A 25,241-nucleotide genomic window follows, 5' to 3' on the forward strand; every position below is an offset into this window, starting at 1 on the left:
TCTTCAGGCCAATGACTGCAGGGTCAAGGGAAACAGCTGGGAAGGTGATCACCTAATGGCCGGTCCTCAAGGAGCTCCTCTTCTTACAGATGGTAGGTGAGGGTCCCGGTTGCTCCTTGGATGGTCTCTGCTAAAATGCAGAGGTTTATCCTTGGAGAGGCAGCAACCCAACAGCAATGCAGTCTGCAGTGAAAACTGCAGTGGACGCTTCTTCAGGGGCTCTTCTGGATGCCTCCAGCTGGGCAACACTTGCGGCGGCAGGTGCAGATGGTGAGGGTGCCAAAACCTTCCTGAGGAAGGGTCCCAAGAAGGACAACTCAGGGACACATGCACATCCTCCTCTTTAGACCGGCAAGGGATGTTCTGCTTCAGCTTCTCAGAGCAACATGGAGAAAGGAAAGATGGGAGCCTGCATGGCATTCCATACAGAACTAGCCTTTGTTAAGAGCAGGGCACTCTACAAAGGAGGCCAGGGACAAGAGCTCCAAGGAGCCGGGGGAAACAGGGAAAGGAAAATGAGTGGTGGAAAAAAACTTGGGGACCAATGAGCTAAAGGTGCAAAGGTGGAGCAAAGGGGAAAGACCAATGGGTTACAACAAATCAACATTGGGTGGCAAAGGCTGTTGGGAGCCTCACCCTAACCAAAAGTTTGTGGTTCAGGGGTTGGCCCTCCAGGGGAGTGCAGTAAGTCTTTCCATGGCTGGATCTCCAGCCCCGACACGGCAGGATCTTGTGTAACCAGGGTGGCTCCATTGTGACACTGCAGCATCAAGGAATCAATTGTGGCACTCTGAGACCTCATGGAACCAAGAGGCCACTGTGGCACTGCAGGGCCTTGTGGAACCATGCAGAGCATTGTGACAGAGCAGGACCTCGTGTCATGATGGGGCCACTGTGACACTGCAGGGCCCTATGGAACCATAGTGGCCAGTGCTGCTCCTCAGGGACCTTTGGACCAAGAGGCCATTGTGACACTATGGAACCAAGGAGAGCATTGCCGTGCTGTGAGACCTCAGGGAACCAAGGATCTATTGTGACACTGCAGGGCTTTGGGGGACCAAAGGCCCATGTGACACTGTGGGGCCCAAGAATCCAAGGGGCTTTGTGACACCAAGGGGTCCCATGGAACCAAAGGGACATTGTGACACTGGGAGGCCTCATGGAATCATGGAGACCATTGTGACACTTTGCAGCTTCATGGAACGGTGGTGACACCAAGCTGTCTGGGAGTGTTGATCTCCTGGATGGTTTGAGGGCTCTGCACAGGGACCTGGGCAGGCTGGATCCAGGGACCAAATCCAACAAGGTGAAGTTTAACAAGTCCAAGTGCTGGGTCCTGCACTTTGGCCACAACAACCCCTGCAGCAGTACATGCTGGGGACAGAGTGGCTGGACAGCAGCCAGGCAGAAAGGGACCTGCAGGGACCGATGGACAGCAGGCTGTACATGAGCCAGCCGTGTGCCCAGGTGGCCAAGAAGGCCAATGGCTCCTGGCCTGGCTCAGAAATGGTGTGGCCAGCAGGAGCAGGGCAGTGATTCTTCCCCTGTGCCAGGCACTGGTTGGGCAGCACCTCGAGTGCTGTGTCCAGTTTTGGGCCCCCAAAACCGGACACAGTTTTAGGAAGGACATGGAGGGGCTGGAGCATGTCCAGAGAAGGGCAATGAAGCTGGTGAGGGGTCTGGAGCACAAGTTCTATGAGGAGCGGCTGAAGGAACAGGGGTAGTTTATCCTGGAGAAGAGGTGGCTCAGGAGGGACAAGGCAGTTTCAGGGCACAGGTTGGACTTGATGATCTCCAAGGTCTTTTCCAACCTTACTGATTCTGTGATTCTCTGAAACCACCCTTGGAGCAGTTGCAGGAGAAGCCCTGGGCTTCCTCTTGAGAAGCTCCAGCAACCCAGGTCCCTCAGCTTCTCCTGCCAGGCCCAAAGCCTATTCTGCAAGTCCTGCAGAGCCTCTGCAGCTCCTGCTCTTTTCCCAGAACAGGGAGCCCCAGAGCCAGGTACAGCAGCCCAGATGTGCCCCCCTGGCCTATGGTGCCTCTTGCAAGGGAGCAGCATGAGGCACTGCAGGAGCCTGCAGACAATTCCTGCAGCACTTGTAGGATGATCCTGCTTCCCAAGGGAAATTCCCATGGTGCAAGTCAGGAACTGCAATGGGGAGTGGGGCCAGAGAGGGAAGGGCAAACAGGGATGGGCTGTTTCCCTGGGAGGGAAAAGGGATGGGCAGTAGGAAGAAATTGGGACAAGGAAGAATAAAGAAAGCAAAGGTGAAGCAAAGCAAATGCTCAGGGCAGTTTGGGGGTGGTTGCCAGGCAGCTGCTGCTCTGGACCTTCCCCTCATCCTCCCTCCTGAGCCCCTTTACCCAGTTCCGCCTCCTGTTGATTCACCACAAAACGGTGCCAGCAATATAGCGAGCCCCAGAACTTTGCTGCCTCCGTTTCCAAGTTTTCCGGCCCTGATACTCTAGAGGCTACCTCCCCACATCTCTTCCTCCCTTTTCTGCGCCCTCCATAGTGCTCATCTCCCCCCTTCCTCCATGATGATGAGTGTAACCACACTGGGACTACCCCTCACCTTTGGTCAGGAATCCCCTCCCCATCAGGGACCCCATCGCAGTTTTGTATAAACAGGGGAGAAGGAAAACATCACCCAACTCCTGGGAGCCCATCCCCTGCAGGGACACCTCCTCAGCAGAATGTCCCCCGGTTGTCCAGAGCCATGCCACTGCCCCAGGTGGGGATGGTGCGCTGGCAGGGCACCCTGCTGCTGCACAGACCTGCAGGGATAGCCCCTGTCAGTGCCTGTTATCAGTGGAGCATGCCGCCACTGAACCAGGCAGAGGAGAGAAGCCGTGCTGCCGAGCCGCATTGAGCGGGCATTCTGTCACTTCTCTGGGCTCTGCCGCCCTAGATGAGACCCCTGGGGTCACACCCAGCTGCTGTGAGACCGTACCCAGTGTTGTGAACAAGTTCACTAGCTAATACTGTCAGAGTCGTTAAGGTCAATTTGAAACTGTAACTAATTGTGTTATTTAAATTGTGGTACCTTTAAGTTACCCCTTTCCCTCTTACCCTGTATTTGTATCCCTTTTCCATTGTGAACAAGTGCACAAGTTCATACTGTTAGAGTTGTTAGTGTTAATCTGAAACTGTAACAAGTTGTGTTATTTAAATTGTTACCCCTTTGAGTCTTACCCTGTATTTGTATCCTTTTTCCATCATACTCTGTATTTGTACCCCTTTCTGTCTTGCTCCCGGAGTTGTATCCCTTTCCGTGGGGAACTACTTCCCATGCTCCCAGAACGACTTGCACCCAGGCTGAATTTTAATGAGAGACTGATGGTACTGTATGGACCCTCTCAGAAACAACAAAGCAACACATAAACTGACTTTAACCCAGCAGAACCAATATAAGATCACCCACCAGTGACCAGAGCTGAATTCCGTTCTGTCACCATAACTTAAATGGCACCCAGCTTAGATGACACCTCTAGACTATGAGCCAACAGTGTCTTCCTAAGGACTCTTGTGAGCACAGAAGCCCCAGCTCTGCCGAGAGACAAAGCTGCACACTCCTCCTCCTCAGCGTCGTCCTGTGGGAGCAGCGGTGGTGTGCGCAACCCCTAGGGTTCCCCACCCAGAGCTGTTTTTAATAAAGGTCTTCTTAAAGGAGCTGGTCTCCTGACCCCGTTTACTACACCCAGTGCCTGCGAGATGTCTTGCCCCTGCAGGATAGTGCCTGGCTGTGGAGCAGGGTTTGCTGCTGCTCTGCAAAGCCCTGCTACACCCACTGGGGAGACAGCAAATACCAGAGATGACGCCGCTGCCGCTGCTGAGGCAGCACGGTGCTGTAGCTTTCCACTCGACCACCTTGGGTCCACCCACACCATGCCACCACCTTAGAAAGCCCTCAGACAACAGCTGCTGCACTAAAACTGGGAAAGCCCAGTCACAACACTGCTAGGCAGTTGTGGGGCTGTGGGGCCACTACTGTCCCAGGGAGAGGCACCGAGATCAGGGACCAGCATGGCCCCACACCATGCTGCTCCTGCTGTGGCTGAGGCTCCAGTTTACTGTCTGCCACTGCTAATGAGCCAGGACCACAGCCATGGCTCCTTGGGGCTGGGGGGGCTCCCTAACAGTTAAACCCCTGTAAAAGGAGTGGAGCCCTGCTCCCTACCACAACTCAAACCCTCCACCACTACTTTGCAGCTGAGGTGCCCCCAGCAACTGCAGCTGCAGTTTCTGTTGGCTGCAGTTTCTGTCTGCAGGATCCCAGCTGCTGAAGGAACAAGTCCAACAGGTCTAAGTAGAAGAGATCACAGACAAAATCGATGAATTCTTTGAGCAGTAGCGACTCAAGGGTTGGGGGCTTGCTGTGGTTAAAAATGTTTTGCGGATTTTCATTGTAATTTTTTATTGTTTTGCTTATGCTTTCATGATTTTTATGCTGTTGTAAAAAAGACATAGGAGAAGCCTTTTTAATGAATAAAACCACGGGAATTGTGGAGGTCAGTGGGCCAACAGGGAAAAAGTCTACAAGATTCCCTGGAGGGAAAGGGAAAACCCCTCAAGCAATAACCATTCTTGTTAAGGTAAGGAGAAAGGCTTCTCCCAGCATGCCTTGCTGTGACATGCAGATTCAATATATCTCATTGGCCCATCCCACTCACTCCACCCCTGTGCCCTCATCCTATTTGCCCTGATGTTCTGTCCCGTCCCTTGAGATCCCTATATAAATCCCTGCTTTCCCTGCTTTCCCCGCCTGAGAGGGTCTTTGTCCCTAGACTCTTTTGAAGAAGAAGCTCAATAAAGGCTCTCCTTAGAGCCCTACACAAAGACCCTGTCTCTCCTTCTGCATTGCCTGGATCCCAGAAGAGCTGAAATCACCTGGCATGAACGCAGATGCTCCTGTGCCCCTGAGGAGTCTTTTTCAAGACACTTCTTTGGGAAGGTGCCCTAGACAATCACCCGCCATGGCAAGTGGTGCCCAAAGTGAGGCAACAATGCTAAGGGCCCTGAGGCCCTGATGATCATTGGTCCCCAGAGTACCAGACAACCACCACCACTCTGTAGGAAAGAAAAAGAGGTGAGTGTCAGAGGTGGTGGAGAGCAGGTCAAGACCAACAGCCCCAGAAGTCTTTTTTTTTAAAAAGCACTGTCAAGTGAGGACAATTTTATAAAGACCCAGGTCTCAACCCCAAGAGGTTTCAGATCAAGCTCACAGGAGCTCCCAGTCCTAGTGTTTAGTGGGGGGAGGTTTACAGGGACAAGGATAAAGACGGGAACAATAATTTTAAAGGAAAAACAGGATGTTTATAAACATTTTCATTTACTTTTAGTTTCTTATGGGACAGAGTTTTCTAAAAGGGATCTGAAAAGGATCGTTTGGTGGCTTTACAACACATTTCCTGGTGCATTTTCATGACTCAATATTTAACATCAACTTTTGGGACCTAGTTTGAGTGAAGGACACTATGGCACCTCGATTGATGCCCATATCCTCTGCCATCTGAGAGACTCTATACCATCATGCAGCATGTCGAGGCCTCCTGCCTTTGATCAACTCTCCCATAAAACCTAGCTTCTGTGAAGTTCCCCTTATTCTCTTCCTCTTTGCTTTTCCCACACCCTCCCCAGTCCCTGCTCTGGAGTAGTGCTGGTTGTGCCACCCTGGACCCTCCTTTCCAAGATGGCGATGGCGGTGCCACTTGGAACCTGTTTTCCTGCTCTTCACCGTGGACGGTGAGGGAAGACATGCAATCAATCAATATGATTGGTAAAGCAAGCTTCAGTTTATTTTGAGAACAATGGTACTTTTATATTGTTTCCAGTAATTATGCATACTCGTCGTTAGTTCATTGGTTTAAGGCAAAAGTTGCATTTACATACTCCTCCTACTTTGTGGTTTCTAGCACAGGGTTCTTCCTCATTCTCATCACTTTTACTTCCTTATTTTTATATTGCAAAACCACATTTCTTCCTCATTTTCGTTGCTATCCTTGCCCTTTTGTCCTTGTCAGCACAATGCAGCATACTTTGCAATCTACCTATCATGGCGTGAGGCCTACTTATGCTAATCTAACATGGGGTTTGCTTGTACAACATTTCCAGGGATTTTTGGCCCTGTTCATCCAGCCATTCTTCCACACTTCACCTTCACTTCCTGGCCCTGATCTCGCCTCTGGCTCCATCTCTTCTTCTGAATGCTCCACCTCTGGAGGTTGTGACCGGTCCATCACAGGACACACCTCTTCTGCGGAAGATGGGACCAGAAACCCCAATGCAGAAACCATCCTTTTATTTACTCCCCCAAAATGGTGGCACCTATAGCCCTCCTACCGGAGCCCCAGACAACTTGCTACAGTTACCCAGCACAAACATCAGGGCTTCCACTCCTTCTCCTGAAAGGGTCTCCCACTTTGTTGCCTCCGCCAGCACCATACAGTCCCTCTGAAGACAGGCTGATGCATCAGTTTGGGACCTGTGTTTCAGCATTGAGACCCTCCTTTGAATGCCGCTATTGCCATCCAGACTCCCCAGATAAACTTTGTGTTCAACCAAATTGTGCCTGCGCTAGTGAGCACCGCCATCGATTGCAGCGGCAGGCATCTCCAGCATGCTATGGCAAACTGCATTCAACAAAGTTTGACACCTCGAGTTCTCAAGCACAGCTGATGGAGAAGGAGAAATCATCATCAAGCCTGCTCCAGACAGCAAATTAATGTAACTGTACAAGTTTTCTGTAAAAACCCTAACACTTTTCCTTTTTATTCTTCCTTCCTGGTAAATATATTTTCAGTTGTATTTAGATAATTTTAAGTTTAAGCAAATTCTATATCACGTTAAAGATATGTTTGTTTGATTAACCTTTTACAGCCCCCAGTCTTCATTAAAAAGGAGTAACTTGATTTAATAGTATTATTTCAAGTCCTGTAAGCTATTAAATACCAGTATTATTATTTAGTTTGTTAATGTTAATTTAGTTTTCACAGACTATTGTTATCTCTTTTCATTTTAATATATACATAAATGTAAACAGTTCTCAACTAAAGTTACAAGAGGTTATTATGACATAAGCAATCCTAAATCCCATTATTCATGTTACAATTTTAACTGCCTTTATTTTAATTAATTGGAAAAATCAACTTTCCAGAATACACTCTTTATACCCTGTCTATTGTCCTTTCTGCAAGGAACCCTGCAGAAAGACAATATCTTATGATAAAAGTATAAGTCTAATTTGATATTTGATTTTTCACTGGTTTAAAAAGTTTTTTACAAATGATGGGTTTCATTTTGTATTTTTAGAAATTATGTGTTTTATTTTCATACTTGATGTGTTAAATCACAATTTTTGTTAGTAGCAAAGTAACAGAAGTTTTAATGAGAGTGAAAAGCAAGTGAAAAGAAGGTGTGCATAAGCTGTTTGATTGTAAGAAAAGGAGTGATAGTATAGAATACTTGAAAGACTATTAAAGGGAAGAGAAAGAGAAAAAAAAAGAAAAATAAAACAGAGACAGAAGGTGAGCAAAAAAGAAAAGGAGTAGCTTACTAAATATAAGGGTATTAAGTTGAGAGCAAAGAAATGAAAGAAAAAGATTTAGTTAAGTGTTACTTTAATTATTACGTTCAACTTACTTTCTTACCTATACCGTTCAATCTTTACATATGTCAGAGTTAATTTCTTGCATGAATCCCTTTCACGTTTATTCTTTCTGGTAAGATTGTTTATTGTCTCCAGTTTAGCTAAAATTATCAGTTTTATAATTGTCAGTGTCATGTAAATAGTGTTTTACTCTTCATTAATATGTCCCCTGGAGTCCCTTTATGAGTTGTCATAATCTTTTTCTAAATTACCCCATAAGTATTAAGTAATTTAAGTTTAAGAATATTCTAGGGCCATAATTTAAAGATTATTCCCCTGTTTCTAAAACAGATAAAAAAGGGGGAGGTGTGTTGTGCCCCTGCCCCAGGAGGCGGGGATTCTACCCAGACAGAGAGCATCGGGCAAGCGGAGTGATTTAAAGAGGATTCCACCCCTCCCCACCCTGTGGGATGTGTCCCCAGAAGCCCAGGAAAAGACACACCACCCCATTTTGTCAAATAAGGAATGGTCCCAGAATCTTCTTTTTCTGTGCGCCCCATTGGTTTAAATACTACTGCAATGTCCCCACCTTAGTTTATTCCATTGGTTGCCCTCCTTGATCCACCCCTTTACAGTCCCCTGCTCCTCCTGCTATTGGACCCCGGCCCTAAAAGCCACCCCTACCCTGTCATATAAAACCTATGACCCTACCCCCCCTTTGTTTCTTTTCTTGGACCCGGGCATAATAAAGGATGCGGGCTTTTGCTAAACCAAGACCCATCCTGTTGCCTTCCTGTCCCTGTTGGTCATTGGTGGCTGCCTGAGATCTGAGACTCTGGGGCCTAGGGGAGTTGTTATGCCACAGGCCCCTGGGAACGAATGCCAGCCCTTTGCCATGGGAAGCAAAACTCACCACTTCAGTTTCCTGATGTCAGTTTGCAGGAGGCGCTTGCCACTGCCAGAGGTGCCCAAGGTTGGAGGTGGTGGCAGGTTGCCTCTGGGAGATGTCATGCACTGTTCAGGATTTTAGGAGGCAGCAGCCCACTCAGGGTCACAGTCTCCTGGACATGAGCACAAGTGGAGGAAAAATCTAATGTTAAAAACATCGCCCAGGCAATGCTCTTTTGACAAGTTCTGTCCTGAGCTTTCCTTAAGAAGATCTGAAAAGTTCAATGTCATAGCACAAGCTCCTGCCAAGGCTGCTCACCAGCAGAGCAGGCCTGTCAGCTGTGAAACAAGTGCTGCCACAAAGAGCAGCTCACCCAGGGCAGCAAATCAAGAGCTGGGAAGGAGCTGATCTGAAGGCCAAAGCTCCTTAGCTCCTTCTGAAAGAGCTGGAACAGCTCCTCATTCCGATACGGTGGAATGCTGGGCACCACAGCTCCAGGCGAGGACTGGACACAAGTTTGCTCCCACTGAGTGCTGTGATGGTTTCTGCAGGAGCTCTGAGCTCCTGTGCTTGCCAGACACAATGAGGAGAGAAGGAGCCAAGTGCACTGAGGTGGGAAATGGATTTGTAGAAAGTTTTTAGAGCCTAATAGAAGGCCCACAGAGTATGCATCCATATAAAAATCTTGACACAAGAAATGCTGATTTAAAAATGCCATGGAATAGAATAGATATTGTTGAGAGAGAAATGGAGCTGGAAAAGAGTTTCAAAAGATGTCCTTGCAAATAAGACTTTGGAAAAATAGAGCTATGAAAGATGCATTGTAGTGGGACCCACTACAATGGGTAGTTTGAAATAATTGGCTTTAAGGCATCTACAACATGGCATGGCAAAAATCTGATCGACCAAGAAGCGCTTATAAAGTATTGTGATTAGGAAATAGCCAGCTTCTGATTGTGATGGCATGAACTGTAACATCTGTATTGTCTCATTCTTCCTATGAGAACTGAAAATAGAATAAAACTTTTAAAACACCTGTCAGTTGCCCCATCTCTAGGTCAAGAAAAAAGTATTATCCAACACACTGACTCACCTTTGCCTCGAGCATATCCCAGCGTGGACCAAACACACTGAAAGGTTTCCTCTTTGGCCCATGATTCGAAACATCAGCTCTGCTGTGTGACAACTCAGGTTGGCTTGGTGTGAAGGAGTTTCCCTCAAAAATACTATGCTTGTCTTCCTCTGTGCCTTTCCATCAGCTGCCTTGGGGATGCTTCTATGTGAAGCCATCTGTCTTACACAGTTTGAGACAACACAGGATATTGTGCAATAAGTTGTCTCCTCTAAAGTGTTCCTGCAATGCCTTTCTAGCAATAGGAAATCAATACTAATAGATGAAAGTGGAAAAAACCCCAACAGTTTATTACCAAACATATTCCCTCCAGGACATGTGTTACAAGAAGGCACCGGGTTCTCCCTCAGGAAGAACATGAGCTGAGCTGTCACGGAGCAGTTCCAGCAGCTGATGAAAGTTCGGTGGCTCGTCCGGCGTTGACTTTCTCCCAGTGACAGAGCTCCATGGAATGGGCGCGGCAGGTGACGCAGCTGGGCTGGAGTCCCTCGCTGTTTTTTCTCCCCAGTGTGGCTCAGCTCACAGACTCTTGGGCTGGGAGCGGGGCCACTCCACTCCTGCCAGCACGATGTTCCTGGGCTTGGACAAACAGTTTTCTGCCAGGAGAGCCCTGCACACTGTTTCACGTATCTCTCATAAAAGCCCAAACCAACTCCAAACACTCTGCCTACAGCAGCTTTTCACAAAGGGCTGCAGAAATCCAGGACAGCTGCAAGTGGGTGTCAGAAGGCTCTTGTTCCTGTCAGCAGAATTCTTGATGATCTGATGCAATTTTATGCAGATGTAACATGAGAGCTGAGTTTTTTTATTAAAATATTTCTTGAGGAGTAACAAGCCTTGGGAGCATGAGGTACAAGACTGACATGCATGATCATATCCTCCAAAATGACCAGTTTAATTGTCCATGTTATTGCTCTTGTATTTATTCCACACTAATAAGCAAAACCAAGCTTTGCTTGGAGGTAAAACAGGCATGGGATACACTATGGTCTCTTGCAGGCTCACCAGGGCTGGCAGTGACAAAGCAGGCAGTCTGCTTCATTGTGAACCACTACAGAGCTACATCCCAAAGTGGTTTAAGTAGCATTAAGAGCTCCTTTTCTGCATGAGATACAAAAAGGAGATCCCAAATGATCTTCATGCAAGCATGCAGTAAAGAACTGATCCTGCTATCCAAATGAAGTGTTGGCTTTGGCAATTACACTCTTCCCATTCATCTTTGACACAGACACTCCAGGTTTTCCCCCACACCCCTGCAAGGCTGGCAGTTGCTGTTTCCCATGTCCAGTTCTTCCCTAGAGCCGGTACAGCAGCTGCTATGAGACAAAAAGCCCTGAGATCTGGACAGCTTGAAGAAGCATGAAATGCTAATTTAAGTGTTTATATTGGTAATACCCAGGTCTGCACTTCCCAATCCTCTGAAGCAGCAGCAGGAGGACCATGCATCATTCCTGTTGGTGGATGTTCACATTTCTGGTGTGCAGTGACTTTGAGGAAGGACAAAAATGCCCCTATTCAAACAGTGGCTGTGCAAGGAGAAGTGTGAAGTTTCACAGCCTTTTCTAGGATATTTCAGAAAAAACTAAGAGAATATTGTGACATGGAGTAGGTCCCTAATTTTGTCTCCAAAGAAAACCCGAAAGGACACATTCCCTCTGCTGCTGATGGCAACCCCATAAGCTCACGGACCAGTTTTCCCTGCAATGTGCCACCCGGCCTGGGCTTTACTAGGCCAAGACTAGACACAGAGCTAAGCAAACACATGCAGCCAGGTGACATAGAGTTTTTCCTTCAGAAAACCTTATTAACACATTCACATATCGTTTCTTCTGTAACATCAGAAGCTGGCAACCATGAAGACTTTGCTGTCCAAAGGTTACAGTTTGCACTGGGCCCAGAAGTATTTTTCACTAAGGCAAAGCAAATTGAGATATGAAGTTTAAAAGCTTCAAATGACTATGAAAGGAGTCTGTAGAATAATTTCTGGAAAGGCAGCATTGTCAATGATCATGCAGCCCACCAAGAATGGAATGGAATCCAGAATTGCTTCTTCCAGCTATGCAGGAATTCATTACCTTGGCAAGCACTGGTCCATGGGAACAAATGATCCCCTAGCTCTGGGCTGAATGGTACCCAGGCTGCGGTACAGATTTGAGGAACACTTGTCACTTGTTATTGGCCTCCAAGTGCACTCATCCTTCTGCAAACAAGGTGCAAACAGCACAGCTGGACTTCTGTCCTGGGTAAATATACATACAGATGAATTTTCCAAAGCAGTGCATCTTTTCCCAATGAAATACATGACCTCTTCTTACCTAGGAAATTGTGATTGAAGACACTTGTGAGCCAGATCTGTGGGAGATTGCAAAGGAGCAAAGCTTTGGCATTTGGGCACACTTCTCTTGGTTTCTTTGTTCAGGCCTTTTGTGAGCACAGAACACATCTAGGTAGAAAACCTTTGACTAGACAGGATCCTTTGGGTTCATTGTTCCCCAAACATGTGAAGAGGTGGCCCCGTTATAATACCAAGTAACAAAGAGGAGCACAAATGACACAAAGAAACAATGGCAAAAGAGGAAGAGGAGCGGCCCAATAGGGAAAGGATGTGGTGAGACACTGGCACATCGAGTGAGCTGCACTCCCATAACCTCTAGGCTTAGCAGGTCCTGGTCTCACATTATCCTCCTGGTTTATTTCAATTTTATTTTTTAATTTATCGAAAAGCAGGGCACCCCTGACCAGGGAATGACTGGTATCTGACTCCATTGATTCAGAACAATTGCTTTATTAAAAGTATATTATATTACATTATACTATTCTATATTAAAGAACACTATACTACAAAAAATACTAAAAAATAATAAAGAAAAACCTGTGACTGTCTTGAGCCAGCCAGGACACAGCTTTGACCCAATAGGCCAATTAATATAAAAAATCATCACCAGAATCCAATTAGGAACTCCCTTCAGGTAAACAATCTTCTAATCACATTCCACATGTGCAAAAAAACAGAAGCAGAAAGTAGAGATAAAAATTGTTTCCTCTTCTCTCTCTGCTTCTCCAGGAAAAATCCTCTGAGAGAAAATTATCTCTCTCTCTGTTCAGAGAATGCCACATTTATTTAACTTTTTAAAAGCATAAAAAAACCTATACCATGAAAAATAAGTAATCAAAATTTATAGGTACAATCAAATCACAGTTATCCAAAACTACATCTAAAGATCTGAACATATGTACATCTGTAACTATGAAGCCTAACATAAAAATCCTATTCTTCAGACAGTCTTCACGCAGGTGGCAGCTTTTTCCTGAGCTTGGAGGAATGAGAGCTCCTCTGGACAGAAGGCAAGGACTTTGTGGGCAAGAGATAATGGGAAGTATGCACAGAAAACTTCTTGGTAAGAGTGTAGCCAATCAGATCTGCAAAGTGGAGACACAAAGTGTAACAGAGGCCAAGATGCAGCTTAAGCTCCATATTTCATGGGACACATTTCCTGCCAACTTCTAGTTAGCTGCACAGGGAAACATGCTCCTGCTGCCAGCCCCTTGAAACTGGCCAGGGGAAAACCCTGACCCACTTCCACAGAGCTACCACAGTAACAGCCTGGCCTCTGGGCTGTCCTGGGGCAGCAGGGAGTCCGGAGCCCTGTGCTCTCCAGGAATGGCTCAGCTGCACATGCACCCTCCTACTCCTCTGCCTGCCCCACAGCTGAGCAGCCCTACAGCTCCACGGTGCACTGGCAGCAGCACAGCTCATTGCAGGGGGCACATGCAGGGCACAGCTATTCCCTGGCAATGTGCACAGCCTCTCTGGGTTGGCACAAGACCCTTCTGCCCAACAGAGAGTGGTCCAGCTCCCACCTTACCTCTGTGTGAAGCTGAGCGTGCTTGCCCTTCACCTTGTCCTCAATCTGGAGTTCTTTCAGGCCCCCCACGCCATGACTCGGAAGGGTGATGGAGTCAGCAGGGGCAGATGCACACCCTTCCTTAGTGTTTTGTCATTTTTGGCACAGCTAAAAAGACAAATCTGGAGGTGTCCAACTCAGCACTTGGTCAGCTTTCTGGAGAACATCATATCTTCACCAGCCCAAAAGACTGGAGAGGTTTTCCCGCACATGTGGTGGCTTGCTGTCTGCACACTTAATCAGCTGGGTGCCCATCAACTCGCAAAGGGCACAGGCAAGCTTGGTGACCACAGCGCAGACGTTGGCGCTTCGCACAGGCAGCGCCTTGTTCTCCAGGCAGGACCAGAGCACGGGGAGGGCATAGCGCTGGACCACTTCAGGGCTGCTGGCATAAACCCACTCCACAAGCACTGCCGGGAGAGAGACACAGCTTCTTACCCACCAACATCAATGCAAACAAGGATCTACCTCTGCTTTTGCTTCTTGCAAGTCTCTCTGGCCAAGATCAGTGAAATAGCACACAGAGCCCCATAATCCAGAAAAGGGCAATGCAGCTGATCATCCTTGAAAGAGAACCACCAACCTCTCAGGACTAATTTCTTCAACTAGAGCCTTGCATCTGTGGCAGACTTTGTACATTTACTAAATTATTTCACAATTTGTTTCTGCATGAACAATGAATAAAATGTCAAATTGCCTTTTATTTCCATGAAGAAGTTGTCTAAACCCACACTGAAGATTTAGAAATGCACCCTAGAGAGGCAAATGAGAGATTTCTAATAAAAGGATGATTTCATTTTTGTACCTTTGATGTCAAGTGCCACAATTCTCATCTGGCTCTTCCCTATGCTCAGTGGCACACCGCAAAGGGCAGTATTAGAACACACCTCAAACTCCAGCCCACCGGAGATGGGTGCTGCCTGACAGTTGGATTAGAAACATCAGTGCCTAGCTGGTGTCTTTGGCAGAATGCTATTGTGGCTTCCAGGAAAGAGCTGTTTCAAAGCTCAGGGTGTCTTAGAGAATCACTCAGACCCCATTGCCCTGGCATTTGGGTATCTCCACATTTAAAAGGTATTTCCCCTCCCAATGTTAATGCCATTTTTCCTTATAATGTCCACTGAAATAGGGGCATAGAGGGAGAGAAAAATGCTACACAGCAGATTGAAATAAAGGAATTAAGCATAAAATATTTGAAAACGAGATCAAAATAACTAAAACTGCAAAACTAAATTCCCTGTTGCTGGAGGTCTACTTTATTCAAATGCTCTTTAAAGGGCCTTTGACATTCCCAATTGCTGAACATGCCCTTTTGAGATTCCTAATGAAGACACAAAGTGTATTAAACGCTGCATAAGATGTTGGCCTAATTAGCAGTGGATTTAGCCCCAGATAAAGCAAGGCTATCAATCGTCTTCTCTGCTATCTATTGAGATTATCATTTTCCCATTCCTTGGAAATTCCTGACCTTGCAAGCTCCTCTGAGGAATCAATTATCAGCTGCATTTGCAGCCTTTTGGACAGCGCTGACAGAGGCAGACACTGTTTGCACACCCTGAAAGGCTCAGTCCAATGCCACTTTGACAGCACAGGCAGGGAGACCCAGCACTCTGCTTCTGCCCCTGTGCCCCCAGAGGCTGCCTTGCACTAAGTCCCTGCCTCTAATAGGTCTGTTGAGTTTTGACCTAAGCTGTGACCCCAGGCTCTGCACCGTTCAGCCTCAAAACTTTCCAAGAGAAAAACAAGAATTCTGTGAGGACAAAACAAACTGATGCCCTGAAACAGCATTTCCCACCTTTTTCCCTAAAAGATCACAGATGTCCCTGAGCTTCCCAGAGAGGAGCCAGCTGGGATATTTTTAGCCCCTCCCTCTCCTGGAGGTGGGTTCTGAGATGCCCCAGTGAGAGCTTAGCCCCCAGGCTGAGCACTGCTCCCATCTCAGATGCTGCACAGCTCTGCAGCAGTCAGGGAAAACCTGCCAAATACACCTGCCATGGGTATTGGGCAGGAGGGACAAGCTCAGCACCTCCTGATTTGGAGGAGCTACTCTGCTGTCTGTTCACAGGCGTTCCCTGTAAATACTCCCTGGGAAGAGCTCTTGCCTTAGAAGGGGAGGCCATACCTGTGATACGCTCCGCGACATCCAGCAGAGCTTGGCCACGCAGCTGATTCCATTGGTGGCTGAACTCTTTCAGCAGTGATACTTTATCTACAAGAGAAACACACGTTTCTGCTCACTTGTCAGAGGGCATAGGACAAAGGAGAGTGAGGAGGAGGGAAAGGGCAGGGGCAACCCCATTTTATAAAATCAAGTCAATTTCTGCTGCTTTTTGAATCCTTTTCTTCTTTCCTCCCAGCCTACTTGGCAGGGTTTTAAATTCCAAAAGAAAAGCTCTCCTTTCACATTTGTAAATCCAAACTTGTCTGCTGTACCAGGAGCTATGTTAAAACATTTCACAACATCAGGGACCTCAAGAGTTCAGTCACATGGAAGCAGAGAAAAGTTTTGGAACCTGGAGGAGAAGCCCATACTTGTAAATACAGAAAGGCACTGAGTCAGGCAGTTTGTGAATTCACAGAGCAGCTGGGGAGGAGAAAGTGGAAAACTCCCCTTGAAGACCTGCCTCTTCAACACTCCTTTTTTCAGGCGTTTTCAGAGCTGATATAAATCTGTGTGGCAAAGGAATTTAGAGCAGCCCTTGCCAATGTAGTTATTTGCTATTGCCATCTTGCCCCATGCAAAACAACATGTGGAACAAGGCATCATTGACAGCTGGATTTAGACCCATTTGTTCTAAAGAAATGAATTTGGTGAATCATCAGTTCCCCTTTGAAATAGGAAGACAAAGAAGAAAGGTAGAAAATAGGCAGCTAATGCCTATAATGTAGAGCCTTCCAGGTGGCTGCTCTGCAGAAGCTCTGATGGGTCAGTGTCCCTTCATGCCAACAGCCAAGCTATTCATTTGGGAAGTCAGACAGGGCCCAGGCAAACTCCAAAACCCCCTCTGCCTCTGAACTGTTGCAAAGCTGCAGTCTGGGACTTGCCCTTCAGACAAGCAGCACAGAGCCAAGGCTGCCTGGGACTGTTGGGAAATGCTGCTGCACATTCCAGCCTGTTGGGGGACTGGTGCATAAGGAGTGCACCTGCACAGCTTCTGGTGGGAGTCAGCTGGAGCATTCTACAGACAACAACAGCTCCCAAGGCACTCAGGGTTCTCTTGTGTTGGAGAGACAGAGACACGGTTGAGGAGAGTCCAGCCAAGGCTCAGCCTTACCCAAATGAGCAACAGATTCATCCAGTGCCTTCACAGCTGTGGCATGAACCCTGGGATCCTTTGAGTTCAGGTTCTTTGTTATTCCCTCCACCAAACGGATCATCACTGGGTTCAGGGCATCTTCCAGGAGTCCTATGATTTCTGCCAGCACGTCCAGAGCCTTCTGCTTCACTTTCTTGTGGCTGTCAGATATTCTCAGGACAAAATAATCAAAAATCTGTGAAGAGAACAAACAACATGAAAGCTGGATTCAAATATCCTTGTTTGAAGAGGGGATGTATAAATGAGCACTCAGCAATATAAGGATGAAAGTGATCCTTTCTGTCAGGTCAGCACTTGCTTGCACAATTTCACTGTTTTCCTGTGGGCCACTCACTGGAATGGTGCCTCAACCTCATGCTGGTTGAAAGATTTTCTTCTGTTTTTAGGAGGTTTGGTTGGGGACGGAATAGTTCCTACGGTATTTCCCTCCATCTATAAATCATTAAATCAATTCCATTTATTACTGCAAAAGGGTACCTTTGCTTTTTACGTATGGAAGCAGTTATTTACAATGCCCATTTTTCTATACAGTCACCTCAAGTACTGAGGGCAGTTATGATTTTGCCAATACTATGGCTGGAGGAGATCTAAGTTTTCTTTTGTTTGTCTCAGAACTAGTGTCTGGAGAAGGGCAAGCCTCTGGTCAACTCTTCCAGGATCCAAACCATTTCTCTAACTAACAGGTGGACTTCTGAAATGTAATGTGCTGTACAGCTCTCATTAGAGCACTTTCAGTCCCATGACAGCCACATTATCAGACACCTTTTCCTGGAAAAAGGGAAAAAGCAGCCACTGAGAGGAGAAGGCAGAGATCTGTTCTTAGCTGTTTTCCTCCTTTTCCAAAGAGAAAAAAAGGCCCCCAAGAAGGGTGAGCACCATCTTTACCAAGAGGGATAGGGACAAGGATGGAAATGAGTAGCCAGAGTTGTGCCTGTGCAAGACAAGATGGAGTTTACAGAAGTATTCTTTAAGAAAACAACTGGGTTTAAACCAACCCAGCCTGATACTTCTCTTTCCCATGCAAACCCATTTTTGGTCCTGAGAATAACTGTCATGCTTTTAGTGGCTGGATTCCCTTCACTTCACCCAACTGGGAGTAGGAGAGAGCAGCAGTTACACCAGCAGAAAATTCTGCCATCACCTGATGAACAGCATCAATAGGCACCTGCCACACAAATACAGCTGGACTGCAATAACTTGTCCTGAAGCCTGGGCCTGAATTACATTTGTCTGGGTAAGAGGGACCAGCCTGTCCCAAACAGCCAGGATGGAGTGCCAAGACACACTGAATTAACTTTACTTCTACAGGGAAACAAGCTAAATGAAAGGAACAATGAAGATATCCTACATACTTGGACAATGTTAGTGCAGATGAGCTGGGGGCTGGTTTTGCACAGGTCTTGGAGGAGTGCCACTCCTTCCATCCGTGTCTGAAACCCCTTGGCTTCCAGGAGATGGTAAAGCTTCTGGAGTGACTCCCTTCCTTCCACGGCTGGAGGTAACATGACCTGGGCTTTTGCACAGTGTAGGAGGCGTCCATCAGATGTAGATTTCACCCTGGAAAGCAAAACCAAATTAGGACCTATTGCTGATATTACCTTCAGTTAATTGTGAGCAAAACATCTTGAGCAGCTTTTGTTACAATGTGATTTCAAGCTGGAAAATCATGAGGCTCTGAAGAACAATGTGGACCTCATGACAATCATTATGGAAGACAATCTGCAAGTGACATTCTCAGCAGTGCTCACTCAGGAAAACCAAGGATGAGATGCATCTCATCTATCTTCAGATGGCTGCCAAGGCACACAGGTCACATTGCTTTGTGGAGAAAGAGAGACACTTCTTCCAAGTTTTAATGCTTCCTCAGATGGGATGTGTGTGTCTTATAATAAGGAAACTCATCACTCTGGAGAAGTGTCTCTACAAGCAGGCATGACAATCTGGAAAAGTAGCTCAGATGCATCTGAACAGATAAACAGGTATTGAAGGATTCAGAAAATCAATAAGGGAGATAAAAACAGAAGCCAGACATCCCAGAACTGCACTCACATTTCATTTGCTTCCCTAGAGACTAGATCCACAGCTTAACAAATCCACTGGGAATAATTCTCCTGGATCAACCTGTCTCTTCCATTAGCACAGGATGATGCTAGCTATGCTACTGAGGCATGTGGTCACTTTCCTGCCAACTGCTGGGCATGACAGAGCTAAATAAATCCCCTCTGTTATAAGAGGGGCAAATAGCTCTGCCACTGCCATGAAGAGACAGCAAGGAGCAAATTCCTGTCTTAAATGCTGATTGCAGCACACGGAGAAATAAACCAAACATGCTGTCCATCAAACAAACTATATGAAGGACAGGAATACCAAGACAAAAAGTCCACATTGAGACACCTGTTGACAAAAATGGCTCAGGAGTTTCCTTCCTACTTACTACTCAAACTCAAGAGTGTTAGAGGGTAAGAAAACCATGAATCAGCCAGACAAAACCACATGGATGAGAACTGCAATCTTTGTGGAATGGCATCTTGCTTCTAGTCTGGGACTTCTCATCAAAACAACCATCTGAAATAGACTCCACTCAAATGAAAAAAAAAAACCTGATTGAATTTATTTGTCTCAAGTCAGGCAGCAGACACTTGACCCTCTCCTAGCCTCCAGAATACTGCCCTTGCCACTGCACTGGATCATCTGAGCTGCAACCGATGGGTGTCTTTTTGTCTTTCAACTTTTGTGGAAACCCCTCCAGAGAAGTTGAGTTCAACACAATGCAGAAGTAGACATTTTTTATCCTAGAGCATTTGTAAGGAAAGGAAACAATCTCTGGCACTGGTCATCTCTGCCAGAAAGATTTTCCTGAGGAAGAGACATGTAAAGCTTGCCACGTGCTTTGTCACATCTAACAAAAGTGCTCAATACCGTTTGCTAGCAGACAATGTGGCCTGGGGCTTCTTCGAGCCATCGTTCCTCTTCTTCAACAGCTCCTTGACAGATGGGCGTTCAGCCTTCTGGTTTTCCATCCCCTATAAAGACATAAAGAAACCCCATCAATCTTTAGAATATAAAATAGGAAATTCCCTGTTTAAAACATAAGTTAGAACCAGGATCACTGCTGCCAAGGCTTAGGGAAACATTTCCTAACTTACAGATGGAAACAGACCAGAGATCCAGTGATGCCAACTCTTTGTTTTCAATAGCCCAAGGCAGGTTATGGGTGCTACGATACTGAGCAGCAGTCTAAAATCCCAAATTCATTAGTCTTGAACATAAATGGGAATAATGCAACTGGTAGGCAAGGAGTGTTCTTAAAGGAAGCAGCAGAAAAAACTGGAGTCTTTGGAGGTTGGTCCATTGTTTCAACACTCGCTCTCCCTGATCCTGCACCAAGGCACACTCCCTTATAAAACGTCAACAAAAAAAAATACAATCGACGTCCAAACAAAGATCACATTTTCCACTGGACGCTGTTGAATTTGCCAAGCTTCTTCCAGCTCCACAGGGCTTGGCAGCAGGGCAGTATTCCCAAAAGACAGACAGTAATTGTAGTAACTAGGATTGACTTATATTTGCAAATTTTCTTGGCACTGCTACTTCCAGTGTCTTTTGCAAAGACTCTGTTCTCTTCAGAAGCACTATTCTCACTTAATTGCTTTACTGAGGGCAGAGTAGGGAGAGCATGGTGGGGCCTTACGCTTAAATTTAATCCCATTTTCTCCTCTTTCCCTTTCCTCTCTGTGACTGATATGCAAAATGTTAAAAACCCTGCCTTTTCCCGAATAATATCAGTTCCTTTGTGGCTTGCAGATAAACAGGCTGAGGATTAACAGCTCCTTCCCAGGGGCTAAGTCATTCAGCAGAAGAGTAATGAGGTAAAGACATATCAGATATGTTTGATTTCATATTAGCAGTGGCCAATACTTGCACAAAGGAGACATTTCTCCTGTCAAGCACTTACTTTCTTCTTAATTCTTGTCAGGATATCTTCCAGGTCATGGGTGGAAAGAGATCGTTCCAAAAGCATTTTAAATTTTTGATGACTCAGCAACATCTTCACCATCTCCTGTCCATAATGCCTAAGGAAGGATGGAAGGAAGGGTGGGAGAAAGGATGGATGGAAGGAAAGGAGGGAGGGAGGCAGGCAGGAAGGAGACAAAAGAAAGGTGAACAAATGAAGAGTGTTAACAGAAGAGGCTGATACCTTAAAGTCATCAAGCGCAATCCTTGCACGAGAAGGCATTACCTACTCAGCAAAGAGGGAGATTTACCTCACTGACACTGCACAGTGCTGTCAGTAGAGCACAAGAGGCAAGAGGACAATGTGAGGCAACAGAAAAATACCATTTCACTCTGAAACTGTGGGTGTTCCCAGGGAACAAGCGAAACACATCTGCTTTGTTGTCAGAGCCTGTTAGCAGTGTCTTGCTGCCATTGCACAATAATTTGCCTTTCTTTAACTGGCAGGGAAGCCAGGACAAAACACCTCATCCTTGCTTTTGATTATTCTATACCATATGTATGCACAGGGTCAGCTAGTTGCTCTGGTGTTGTTGGCAGCTATTAATGGAAATTTCATCATCAATGTATTGGGATTTTGGTGATTTGGGTTGATTTTGCCACTAGGAAACCACAGTTGTCTTCAAGAAGAAATGTGGACGTCACTGAGCCACAGATAACAGCATTCTAGAAATCTGCAGAAGGGGTTTAGAAAGACTGAATACATTGTCTAAAGATCCCTGAAATATTTCGAGGAAAGTCTTAAGTTAATGAGATTAAGGCACCTAAGGCCAAACAAAACTGTTGGACTGGCTCATCTGACTCTTTTGATCTCAGTAAAGAATCCTTCAAGTCACAGGAAAAAGCTGGCAATGTTCCTTTTTGCTGGCTAACCTTGGGTTACCCACTACAGTAATTCCCCCTGCAACTCGGAGCAGTGGTCACAGCACCAAGGCTGACAGGGTTGAAGAAGCGTTTGGACAATGCTTTCAGGCACATGGATTGACTCTTGGGGTACCCTGAATATGGTCAGGAACTAGACTGGATGACTCTGATAAGTCCCTTCCAACTCAGCATATTCCATGATTCTATGCCCCTTAGCCACACTGTAAGGTCACTAATTATTTCCTTTAGATTCCACTCTTTTGTGGTTTTACCTTTAAGGCCAAACACAAAAGGGTTTTTTTTTTGTTTTAGGAGGTGAAATGAAGATCATTACCTTGTGTCCTTGTGACAGTCCTGAGCAAGCTTCCCTGCCACATGTGCCAGCCTCTCAGCCCTGGGTGTGCCTGCGAGCTTTGTGACTCCAATTCTCACCATCAGGGACAGGAGGAGTTTGGCCGCACACTTCCGCACCTGGGCATGGCGGTTCCTGGGAAGGAGAGAGCAAACCCGGGGGCACAGGGACAAGGAGCAGCAGCAGCACAGGCCTTGCCCAGAGCCTGCTCCCTGGCCTTGCTGGGGAAGGAGCCTGGGTTCTCTCTGAAGCTTCAAACACCTGTAGAAGATTCTGTCCTCAGGTAAAGAAAAAGTTAGCATTGTACAGAAGGACTGCCTGAAAGGAAGAGGGAGGAATTCAGTCTCCCTGCACTATCTGATACTCAATTTCTTTCCCAAAATTTACTCAGAGAAAGATTAAAATAATAGATCACGTATGAATAATTTTGACATTAAAGACAATTGATGCTGACCCACCAGAGGGCAACTAGTACACAGAGCTGCAGCAGGACTGAGGCTGTTTCCACCCATTTATCCCCAAATCTGCAGACCTCTGGGATAAAACAAATGCAGGGAAAACACGGTGTGGGCCATGAAGTTGCAGAATATCCAGCAATGCAGCCTGTTTCTTCTGTGAGGCTTGGCAGTGGATCCATGTGAATGTTTTACCCTGTTCCAAAGCTGAGGAAAGGGAGGCAGGCAGTTTAGCCAGGTTGTCCTGTTCTAGAGAGTGTCTCTTGGGAACTATCAGGCCCAGCACCAACACTTAGGGCAGCATTTGCTTCAACTGTCCCATGGCAGTCAGCCTGTGAAGGTGCCTTTAAAGTGATTCATCATCTCAAGGCTAACATGAAACATCAGTTTGAAAAGAAAGTAGAGTTCAATGGCCAGGACAGTCATACAGGACTGCTTTTGGCAGGAGCTGCACCTGCTGTGCAGGCTGTGCCACACCCAGCACATTCTCCCCCATGTGCTCCACACCCCAGCAAGGACCCTCCTCATTTCTCAGGTTAATGGCATCATGAGGATATGTGGTTTTCCCAGGGCCTCTTTGGATAGCGCTGTGAAATACCAAACACTGCTCTCAGCTGCAATTGCAAATGTCCCTCTTCCCACAAAAGCACAAGGCTCTATCCTTAGCCTTTGCAGGCACTTTCACTTCCCCACCATTCACCACATCTAGGAAAATCTGACAGACTGGGAGAAGTCCAGGAAGCAGCAGCAAGCTGAGTCAGAGGAGCTTTAGTTTCGGTATCAGGAAAAGGTTTTTCACCCAGAGGGTGGCTGGGCACTGGAACAGGCTCCCCCCCAGGGCAGTGGTCACAGCACCAAGCCTGACAGGGTTGAAGAAGCATTTGGACAGCAATCTCAGGCACTTGGTGTGACCCTTGGGCTGTTCTGTGCAAGGCCAGGAGCTGGACTCAATGGTCCTGATGGGCCCCTTCCAACTCCCCATATTCTACAGGTCTGTGATTCTGAGAACTAATAGGCTGCAGGAGGGCAGAAATAGGTGACAAGAGGAAAGAAATGAGGTTGATCAGAGAATCAAGTCCCTGAGTTCACAGAAGATGCAAGATACAGGACCCTTCCCTCCCACCATTCCCATTCTCTGTCTCATCCCTTCTCCATCCCACACACTAGAAGGTGAAGAATATCACTTAAAGAAGAAGAACCTACTTGACTCCCATGTCCATGAGGGCAGTCATTGCTCGTGCAGGAGTCACATTCCCCACCATGATCCCCAGGGTCTGACTGGCTGCTTTCTGAACAAAGTCTGGGGAGTTGGACACCATCTGGAGAAGGACCCGTGCAACCTCATCCACCTCAGAGTCCATGTTCTTCTTCAAGGTCACAAAGAGCTCTCCCAGAGTGACAATTGCAGAGTAGGACACCTTGGAACGGAGGTTGGTCACCTGGGGAAGCCATGAGGAAAACATAAGAGTCACCTTGAAAAGAAAACCAGTTGCCTTCAACAGAAGTCCCAGGAAATGAGAACATGTCCCACTTTGTCTAGAGGATCCTAAAAGTACAAGAGGAGCAGGAGAGCACAAGCATAGAAAGGCACTTACTCTGGCACCAATTTCTGGCCTCAGACCTGCTTACTGCAGGACTAAAAAAAATATATTTCACTAAAGTGTTCTACTTAACCCTTCTAAAATGTCCAGAGCTTTGATTTGAGGCCCTTTCACTAGAAAATTAAAGCAAGGACTGCTTTCAAATCATAAAGGCACAAGTCCTAAAGATAAAAGTGTTAGGGTCTCCTGTTCCAGAAAACACCACCAGCAGTTGAAGCACTCAGCCAGGAAACAGACAACACAGGTTGTCTAAGGTCTACAGACTAATTTGCAGTGTTGAATTACAGCTTGGGCAGAGATGGGGACTCTGGCAAATAATGTCATTAGTGTCTCAGATTCTGCACTTGCACATTGCTTTATAAAGGCACCACACTCAAAGACGAGTGTCAGATACCCGACCTCCCAGTAAATACAGCTACATGTACCCACAGATCCTGCAGGTAGCTGACAGACATTAGAAATATCAGGTCTAAAACAGAAATGAAGGCAGTCCCTGAGCACACATGGAGATGAGCAAGCACATACCTACTCTACACACCGTGTATGAAGTATGGGGGACAATTCAGAACAGTGTTCTCACCTCGCTGGTAACTGCCAAGCAAACCTCATGGAGTCTACAAAGCAGGACCTCTGAATGGGACCCAGCCAGGTGTTTGATGCTGAAGAGTCCCTTCTCCTTCAGCTCCCTGAAAGGCAGAAGATTGATATTTCTCTCCACCGAGGCAGCACCCTCTGCAATGAGCAGGCTGGCAGCTCAGTCAAACAATGGGAGGTGCTTTTCAAGGAGTACTTAATGAAACCAAGGAAGGCATTGCCCCAGGATGCTGTGGCTGTCAAAAGCATTCACAAACCCAAGAGGCAAAGAGAAGGGTTTCGGAGTGGCCATTTAGGAAGACAGCCTTTCTGAAATCTGTGGCACATGAGGCCCCTCTGTCACTGCTTCCTAGAAGCTGTGAGGCCAGGCCATGCTGCTGTTTCTTGTCACCTCCCTGTACCTGTCCCTGAGACACAGTGCCACTGGGCTGTTGTTGGGACATTTTCCTTCTTTGTCAGCCCCAGCAGGCAGTTCAGCAGGGAGAGTCTGCACTGGCACTCTGGAGCTGAGTTTCCACTCTATGATCTG

At 46.7% G+C, this 25,241-nt stretch overlaps 1 protein-coding gene across 1 annotated transcript in view; it reads right to left on the reverse strand.

Moving 5' to 3' along the window:
* Nucleotides 1-25,241, reverse strand: part of LOC127060599 (TOG array regulator of axonemal microtubules protein 2-like) — a 38,945-nt gene that overhangs the window by 9,368 nt on the left and 4,336 nt on the right. Inside the window, exons 2-10 of the mRNA XM_050984278.1 lie at nucleotides 24,699-24,804; nucleotides 23,721-23,956; nucleotides 22,045-22,197; nucleotides 20,788-20,905; nucleotides 16,791-17,007; nucleotides 15,638-15,724; nucleotides 13,751-13,925; nucleotides 13,477-13,552; nucleotides 11,744-11,810 (exon numbers count right to left, since the gene is read on the reverse strand). Coding sequence (XP_050840235.1) covers nucleotides 11,744-11,810; nucleotides 13,477-13,552; nucleotides 13,751-13,925; nucleotides 15,638-15,724; nucleotides 16,791-17,007; nucleotides 20,788-20,905; nucleotides 22,045-22,197; nucleotides 23,721-23,956; nucleotides 24,699-24,804 — 1,235 coding nt within the window. The remainder of the gene's footprint in view (nucleotides 1-11,743; nucleotides 11,811-13,476; nucleotides 13,553-13,750; nucleotides 13,926-15,637; nucleotides 15,725-16,790; nucleotides 17,008-20,787; nucleotides 20,906-22,044; nucleotides 22,198-23,720; nucleotides 23,957-24,698; nucleotides 24,805-25,241) is intronic.

Source organism: Serinus canaria, chromosome 25 (assembly GCF_022539315.1).
Source record: "Serinus canaria isolate serCan28SL12 chromosome 25, serCan2020, whole genome shotgun sequence".
Lineage (NCBI taxonomy): Eukaryota > Metazoa > Chordata > Aves > Passeriformes > Fringillidae > Serinus > Serinus canaria.